We start from the raw sequence: 9789 nt of genomic DNA, 5'->3' as shown, positions 1-9789 counted from the left end.
GTGGACACGCATGGAGTGGGGTAAAGTCTCTTAGGTGAGGGTGGACACGTGAACATGGCGCGGACAAACTCGTCCACGCTTGGGGCCGCGAGATCTCGGGCTATAACGTCATTTCTGACATATCGACATTCTGCACAGTCGCAGGGCGCAATTCTGCTGAACCTGCAGGCGCCGCCTCTGTGGTTCGGAGCACAGTGCGTACCAAGCAGGGGAGGCATACGTCAGCTACGAACGAATATAGGACTTGTAGATGCCTACTTTCGTTCGCAGCGACAAGTTGGATTGTAGAACCGGTCGTAGCATGGTCCGCGCAGCCTTAGCCTGTGTGACTGCCTGCGTAACGTGTGTTGTCATGTGCAACGACCGGTCGATCTGTACCCCTAGGTAGCGCACTATGCGCTTCCATCAAATGGGCAAACCACGGAGGTGGAGAGGTGGCGGGTGACGTGTCCGGCAGCGAGTGGCAAGCGCCACCGTCTTTCCCACATTGACGGTGGTGCCTCACTTATCAAGCCACTCGGGCAGGAGGATTGTAATTAGGTATTGCTTTAGTAAAAGCGACATCATATAACGGAGAGCATTTTATAAGCAGGATATTCTTGGATCAAGGTTCGCAATCTTCATTTGTGATTGAAGTGATTATCTAGCATTTGGGTTTAAACAAATTACCAATACATGAATATGTATCTGTATTAGGGGGAGATACAGATATATCTTCAAAAACTATGGTCATTATAAATCTCCAATCAATACTTAAACCAAGCCTCACAATATCAGTGAAGGCTTTTGTGTTAAGATCAATTACTAGTTTTCTTCCAGCAAAGAAATTAAATTCACTGTCATGGCTTGAATCATTTAAGATCGAATTAGCAGACGCGAAATATATATATGTATCTATATATAGTTAAATGATAGTAATGTGATAATAGAAAGAATTAATGAAATCTAAAGAAAGTTTAGAATATAGTAGAAATAATGATACTTATTTGGAATCATAGCAGTGAATCCTTCAGGTACTTGATAATCTTAAGATGTTGCAGAAACCTGAAATATAAAGAAAAGTTATTATTTGATATATATTTATTTTATTTCTATGATCTTTTGTGCTCGGCCTTTTTTTATAGTTCGCTGCTAATTCCTAAAAATGATAGGAATTATAAAATGTTTTTGGTGCAATGTTTTTTATCTCCTAAAGATATAAAGAGTATTTTCCAAAGGAGATAATTATATCCTGTATGTATGAGTAGGCTACAGCTACATATTAAGTGCTGCGGCGTTTTTTTCTCATTGTGACAAATTCTGTAAACACTTTGGGCATAACCCTAGTTGGGCCATATGCTCGTTTAGTTTGCAATGAATGTCCAACGATAGCCTTTCTTAATATAAATTTTATGTTTATTATCTCTTCTTCATTATCTTTATATAATTTTTTGTGTCTGTAGTTTTAAATGTAGTTATGGAATGTAGATATCTACGTGTTACATAATTTTTTTTATACCACGAAGGTGGCTAGCAATCATACAGCCCGTCTGATGCTAAACGGTTACTGTAGTCTATAGACGCCTGCAACACTAGGGGTGTTACGTACGCGTTGTCAACCCTGAAGAAACATTAATATATCCTTTTTAAAGGACCCTATACTGTAGTCTGTAGGGGAAACCTCGGCAGGGAGCCCATTTCACAGCCTGAGTGTTCGCGGGAGAAAATGCCATTGAAACCGCATTATATGTGAACATTTAGGTTCAAGCGCGTGAGAATGAATTTCCTGTCGATGGCGAGCGGTGCGATGATAAAAAGTGGCTGTCGGTATCTTTTCAAACAATTCCTTAGAACATAATATATAATTAATATATATTATTTAATAATATTCATATCATACAATATAGTGTCTCACAAAGTAATTAAAGCCATTAATATATTATTTTAGAATATAATAACATTAACTAAATTATAGTATAGAAATACTCATTATATATTATTCAACAAAGCACACCGCCACGCTTGTTTCCAAAGTAAGACTGATTTAATATAATATACCGAATAACCGTTCTTTTATACTATTAACAATATATTCATCAACCAACACAGTGGTATTCATTGTTGATATATTTAAAAAATACTATTACTAAAATACTAAATAATACTACTCTTATATTTAAAAAATACTTATACTACCGAATTGACAATAGACATGGACTATTGAATTTATTACATTATTTTTCAGAGTATTTTACCTACGTATTATTTTACTTATTTTATTGTAAATATAACTGTATAATTTTATTATTTTCCAAAATAATATTTACATACCTATGTAATGATAAATATTGCTGAACAATTGTAATTAATTTGAAGATCTGCTAATAAGAATCACAAATATGTAATAAATAAACAATTTATTCATAAACAACATCTAATCAATATTTTTATAAAATCAAATAATCAACACAATGTTATAAAATCACATTTGTTGTAGTACCTCATGATAATTGTTTTTTAGACTGTTAACCTCATAGATTTACTATAGCCATAACCCGGACATTTCATACAAAAATACCTCGATCCATTGCCACAACTATAGAAACAAGTAACGTCTGTACATGCGATAATGTGTGCGTGTGTAATTAGGGTTAACGCGGGAAAAACGTGCGCTTCAATGTATATGTATAATTTTTTTTAATGGGCGAAGACGAAATGGTAACCCTGCCTGCGCTATCGGTTTACGCTGGCAGGGTACTAGTGAAGGGTGACAGGTGGTGATGAAGGCAAGTCAAGTTGGCCCATAGTGATCATTTAAACAAGAATTAACCAATCTGGTTTCCAGGGGGAACTGCTTGGAGGTCGACCTGATAGGGTATATTACTAGCAATGGGGTTGTTAAATCTCATTATTAACAATCCCTTTCCCACCCTGTACATGTATAATGCAGGCCTGCGACAGTTTGAACATCGTTGTTGGAATGACGTATTTGTTTGAAACAATGTTACAAAATTATATTCTATCAGGACCCGTCATGGTCACCTTGAATAAGCGCCATGACAGTCAATATGGCGCCATTTTAAAAACAGCACAACAGGACACTCGGAAAGTTTTGCGACAATAAAAAAATGTTCTATAGGTAAATATATTTTTATTACATCTTTTCAAAGTACTCTCCACCAGCCTCTATACAAAGTTTCATGCGTTTGAACCAGTTTTCAAAAGACTCTTTTCCAGGAATTACAGTATTCTTTTATCAGCTTAGTCCAATTAGTGAAATTAAAGTGTAAAATAATCCGTATTCAATATAATTTCTCTCCGTTCTTTTTAACTAATAAAATTTAGTGCTTAGTTTTTTTGCAATACAGTAGACCCCCGGTAATCCGGTCCCTGTCTAATACGGCGCCCCCTGTAATCCTACATGCTGATACGGTACTAGGAATAATAAAATTAGAAATAGATCAATAACTGTATTTTATTAGATTTATTTATAATACTAATAAAAAATATAGAAATCTTAAAAAACTAAACTCCAGATAGAGGGTTTTTTTATTCTAATAGCGCTGGGAAAATGTATTCACGGTACCGTCCTTGGGTTCCAAGCACATCACAAGGTCACCACTTTTTTTTTTTAAGAAATATAGTATTTTTCTCAAACAGTTTTATAGGAAATTGGGCTTTGAATCAATAAAACAAGCTCTCCAATATTTTATATTGGTCTTCTCTACTGTGTTACTAGGAAGTCAATGCAAGTCTGCTCTCTAGCGCATAGGAGTATCGCTCGAAAAGGAGTGGGGCGGTGACGTAGGAAAGTGAAAGTTAAATACATGAGTCATTCAATATCATTCTTTAGTTAAATGAGAGATTAATTTTTGCACATTAATTTAAATAATATCAACACGCCCCCTCAACAATTAATCTTTACTTACATTCATTATCATTAACCTTAAACAATCATATACAATCACAATTATATAATATAAACAGATCACATGTGACTTCCTAGTAATTGCTGGGAAAAATACAAAACATGGTCCAACATTTGTTGCTTTGGATTAGGGAAACCCAGAAAAACCTAATCAGACCATTAATATCTTAATAAACAAATTACAATTTATTGTTTATACATTTTACAATAATTACATAATAAATTATTCTAAGCCTATTTTGGTTCTCATTTGCTGAAAACTAATCGCTGGCAACGGCTTAGTTAGAACATCAGCTAGTTGTAGACCTGTGGGAATGTAATTTAATTTAATTACATTTTTCTCAATCTGCTCTCTGGAAAAATTATATTTAATGTCAATATGTTTTGACCGTTTATGGTTGGTTGGATTATTGGCAATACTAATGCAACCATTATTATCTTCATAAATAATAATAGGATTTGTGATATTTATATTTATACTTATTGCCAGAGACTTAAGCCACAATGCTTCTGTTAGACAGCTTCATACAATGCCATATATTCAGCCTCAGTAGACGAGGCTGCTACTGACACTCGTCTCTTTGTACTCCAGGTTATCGTACACTGCTCAAATAACTTAAATAAATAACCTGTAGTACTTTTCCTATTACTACTATCACTACCTCCCCAATCAGAGTCCACATACCCACGCAAAATATTATCATAGTTGCACCTTTTATAAGTTAACTTTAAATCAATTGTAGCTTTCAAATACCTAAGTACTCTCTTTAGACATAACCACAGCTTTTTATTGTTTTTATTTGTATACCTACTCAATATATTGACACTCGTACTTAAATCTGGACGAGTACATAACATGATATACATCAAACAACCTATAACGTTTCTACAAGGTGCATTATATTTATTTTCACAGTTTAATGCCTCATAATTTAACTTATTTTCCAAAGGTGTACTGACAGGCTTATAATCCTGCATATTAAATTTATTTAAAACTGTGTTAATATACATTGTGCCTAATTATTCTGATGCCTAAAAATAAATTAATTTCATTCGAATCAGACATTTTAAATTCACTCATTAAATATCTTTTAAATTCATTCATCATTGAATATCAGAGCACACTATGACTAGATCATCAACATAAAGCACCATATAAATATTTTTATTAACATTTCCTTTATCTAATACATAAATACACCGGTCGACTGATGAATTTTGAAAACTTTTTTCTTTAAGTGATTGCTCAAATACTTCAAACCAGCACCTAGCTGCCTGTTTGAGTTCGTACAATGATTTATTTAATTTACAAACGTAATTTTTGTTACAGTCTATACCGTCAGGAATTTCCATATATATTTCTTTTAATTTACCATTTAAAAACGTGGTCTTAACGTCCATATGATGAACTAACAAATTAAATTGATTTCGCAAAACTAATTATAAATCTAAAACTAGCAATTCTAGCAACAGGTGCAAAGGTTTCATTATAATCAATCTTATACTGTTGATTGAAACCTCTGACAACAAGACGCGCCTTATACCTTAAAGGTTTTCCAAATTCATCATTTTTAATTGTAAAAATCCATTTACAATCTACGATATTTTTATTACAAGGCCTAGGAACTGAAGTCCATGTATTATTTGTTTTAAGAGAATTTAATTCATCTTTAACTATGACTTCCTATTTAAGCCTATCACCACGAGTTTTAATTTCATTAAATGACTTCGGTATCTCGCAAACTATCGATTACACACATTAAATAATCATTGTTGTCGTCATTTTCGTTATAGGATACAGGGGTACGATTTTAAGCCTATCACTTCTCCTAATTTTAGATGTATTATCGGTGTTTTCACTATTTTCGGAACTACTATTAGGTACGTGTGGTAAATTATTTACCTCATCACTAATTATGCGAATTTTATTAAAATTATGCTCATCAGATTTCAACACATCTGATTTAGGACTGTCAGAGTGATGATCCCTCAACGACATTAATTTAGACTGTATGTCACTTATATCAGTTTTGTCACGGGAATTTTCACCATTCCCTTCAGACTTTAAAATAAGTCTGGAATTAATAAAATTGGTCTCATCCACAATGACTACCCGTACAGTAACATACTTTTCGCATTTTGTATCCCAAACTTTATAACCGTTTGGTTCATAACCCACCAGTATACCTTTCCATGACTTTTTATCAAATTTAGTTTTACTGGTTTTACTATGTACATAAACTGTAGAACCGAAAACCTTTAAGTATTTTATTTGAGGTTTTTTTTTTATTATACCTTTTTCAACACAATAGTTTTCATGTCAGTAGAAAAATATTTTCTACCATTATCAATATTTAAATTAACTATTTTTAAATTAAATTTTACCTCACACTTAGCAACATAATCTTTAAAAACAGTGAACACATCCGATTTATATGTTATTACATAGGTAACACAGTAATGAGTATACTGATCAACAAACAAAACAAAATAATTTTTGTTATCTATAGTTGGAGGAGTGATTGGGCCACACACATCTAATTGAACGACAAATAAAGGTCGCTGTATATGACTTTTGTACTTACTATAATTAAATGGTAGTCGAGTCTGTTTCCCATTTATGCAAGCTTCACTTCACACATAATTATTATTTTGTGCATTGCATATTTGAAAAACAAAATTATTAACTTTTACAGGTATTACAAAATCTAAAGCAATAAAATTATTTAAAAACCTACCTTTCATTAGAGTCTTACCATCCTTATATATTTGGGTACCATCATTATCGAAAATAATTGTCATTCCGGCTTGTTGCATTTTTGAAACAGTAAATTGTATGGAACTTCACGACAATAGAATACATCTTCTAAAATGCCTGAAATACTCATATTACTGGTAACCTGCATAGTACCTTTCTTCGTAGCTGAAATAAATTCACCATTTTTAGCAATCGAAATTTTATGAGGTGGACATAAATATGTAAAATGTACAAAAAGATCATCCCTGTTAATAATATGGTCCGATGCACCAGAATCCAATAGAAATGTGATTTTGTTATTTTCTTCATAATTATTATAATTGGCGGTCATAAAAGCAAAACTAGAAAAACTTGAGGGTACTTGATTTAATTCTACCGCCTGAATTTTTCTAGTTCTTTTAACATCCGATGTATTCTCTTGATTCATCCTTTTAAAATAATAACAATCCTTTTTTAAATGTCCTATGCGTCCACAATGAAAACACTTTACAAATTGTGTTCGCGACATTATAATTTCTTTATATAAAAATGTATAGTTTATAGCGATATTTTATAGTTATCTTTGTTAGCATAAGTTGTTAGTTTTTAATCATTTAAATTGTTAATTTTATATAGACTTTATATGATGTATCTATAGCTTGTAAGTGGAATAAAGCATTTTTTTGTATCGAGTCCTCATTACCCACAAATAGAAGTAAGAAAAAGATTGTAAAATAATAGTAATATTGGAAATTATAATAAATAAATAGACGCCAAATGGTGCCGCTCTGAAGGGTCACGCGTCCCTCTCACACTCGCCCCGTCCCGCTCGCACAGACTCACCGATGTTAGTTAGTACACGTTATCGTGCGACCGGGCGGGTATAAAGATAGGCCGCCTACCGTCGAGCGGCATGCACTCCCCATCCGATAAAGGAAATAGAAGAAACTCTTCAGAGCGGAAGAAGATTCCGCTCCATTACAGCACACATACCAGTGAAGAAGATTCATCGCAGCAGCAGAGCCACTTCACCTTCGCGGCGTGTGCGCCACCACAAGCTCCGAGTGCATCACCGCGCAGCGCCACCGAACAACCGTCGTGGCAGAGACACCGCGTGCACCAGCGTGTGCGCCACCACTCGACGAGCTACGAGCCCTCGCCACTAAATTCAATTCTGCGTGACCGTCGCCTATCATGCCGTCGCACCGCGACCCTCAATAGCCAGTTGCCAACAAGAGACGTTGTCTGGTGCGTTTGTTGTTGCAAACAATGTTACAAAATTATATTCAGCTGAGACAGCCACCCTAGTTCGACGTCCATCTGGGGATAAGCGCCCCCCCAAGAAGTAAGGATCGCGGGAGGCTGCTTCCAAAGCCGCACACACGGCATCTACAAGCTGACACCAAATGAAGCTGAAGCATAAGTTCTATAAGTAATATATGCGAAAGTATGCATCTTTTCGGATGAAAAGGCCCTTATCAGGGCCACAGTGTACCAGTACACAGTGTACCATCATCGCAGTTTGGGACCTACCACCGCTGCTCCTCCCCCGCGCGCGCCCGTGCGCAGCCCGCGATCAGCGATTCTTTTATCGGGGAGAGAGCGCCCCGCTCGCGCGCCGCGCATCGCAATAGAGACGCCGAGCGTCTCCCGCGCCGAACCAGCCGCGCCTCCGCGGCCACGCGAATAACCACCTCTCGCGCCGGTTTGGGCGACGCCGATGCCCAGCGCGCCCCGCAGGCCGCCCCGCCCGTCCGCATGATAGCCGTCCCCCACCCTCTCGCCGCCGAAACCGCCGCACACACCGACACCGACGCCGTACCCATGTGCAGGGTACAACAAAGGACAACAGCAAGACCCGGAGGCGCTGCCGATGTCCCGATGTCTCCAGCATCACCACCGGACACCGACACCACCACCACCGCTCCAGAAAGGGTGCAGGCGATTTTTTACTGGACGGCCTCTACCTCCGTCCGGAGCCGCAGGCCCCTCCGTATTCGGGCGGGGGTCCGCGCGTCGGTTTGTCACCGAGATCAACATTAGAGTGCGACTCGTTTCTTGGGACAAGTGCTACGGATTTTTGTCCCAGGGGATGAAGGAGAGGATTGCGGCTCTGGTCGGGGACGAGGCATTCAATAGCCGACGCCACCCGTAGAAGAGATGGAGCTTTGCACGAGACATGGGCAGATCGTTCATGATCTCGTCCACTAGACCGGTCAGGCGACCCCGAAGCCCAGAGACCGAGGAGGAGGGGCACAAGCGCCCCTGTCAAACCTCCCCACATATACAGCCCACCCCCTCGCACAGAGGGACCCAAGACTGAGACCGAGGGACACGCAGTTTGCCGGTCCAAGAGAAACGCTGTGCCAGCTCCCTCTTATGCAGAGGCAGCCAGAGCGCCTACTCCACCGCCTGGGACATCGGCAGGGACGCCCAGGAATCCATCGCTGTCGCAAGCTACCGCAGCGCCCCCTCCCCGCGAGGCGAAGAAACAGAGAGTCCCGCCGCTCATAGTGGAACATCTGCCGGATTGGGTGCGTCACTTTCGCACTCTGAAGGGCAGACTGAACTCGCCCCTAACGCGCGCCCCTACGGAAAAGGGGTGCGCTTTGTAGACCTGTCGGAGGAAGAGTACCGCGTAATACAGCGGTACCTCTCCGACTGCTATCTGAAAAATTAGAACACATCAGCTGGTTCTCCTACCAGCTGCCGGCGGAAAAGAGTGTGAAGGTGGCCATCCGCGGAATACCAGCGGACACACCCGTCGAGGAGATAACCGAAGCCCTGGCGGAGCTTGGACATTGTCCAGAATATGTCCGCCAGATAAAAATAATAGGGCCGCCCGGTGCATTTTCTACGCACAACTGAAGCGACCCCGGCGACCATCCCCGGCATCTATCAAACAACAGAACTATTATGCATGCCGGGGATAAGATTCGAAGCCTGGAGGGGAAAAAAAGGCCCGGCACAGTGCCATAGGTCTTTTTTTTTTTTTTTTTTTTTTTTTTTTTTATAGAACTTAGAATGGCAAACAAATGACGGCCCACCTGATGGAAAGTGGTAACCGTCGCCTATAGACATGAGCAGTACCATGGACATAACAGAGTATACTGTTTCGCCCATGATACCCCCATGCGTTGCCATT

At 38.6% G+C, this 9789-nt stretch overlaps 1 protein-coding gene across 1 annotated transcript; it reads left to right on the top strand.

Annotated features, from left to right (window-relative positions):
- Window positions 1-7557: 7557 nt before the first annotated feature.
- LOC128201520 (serine/arginine repetitive matrix protein 1-like) lies at window positions 7558-9512 on the top strand. Its single transcript, XM_052898730.1, has 4 exons — window positions 7558-7822; window positions 8116-8667; window positions 8856-9246; window positions 9335-9512. The coding sequence occupies exons 1-4, from the start codon at window positions 7558-7560 to the stop codon at window positions 9510-9512; spliced, it is 1386 nt and encodes a 461-aa protein (XP_052754690.1).
- Window positions 9513-9789: the final 277 nt, after the last annotated feature.

Source organism: Galleria mellonella, unplaced genomic scaffold (genome assembly GCF_026898425.1).
Source record: "Galleria mellonella isolate WM207_F2 unplaced genomic scaffold, CSIRO_AGI_GalMel_v1 utg537, whole genome shotgun sequence".
In the NCBI taxonomy this organism is placed as follows: domain Eukaryota; kingdom Metazoa; phylum Arthropoda; class Insecta; order Lepidoptera; family Pyralidae; genus Galleria; species Galleria mellonella.
Note: the sequence above shows the minus strand (reverse complement) of the source record. Positions and strands in the feature narration are given on the sequence as shown.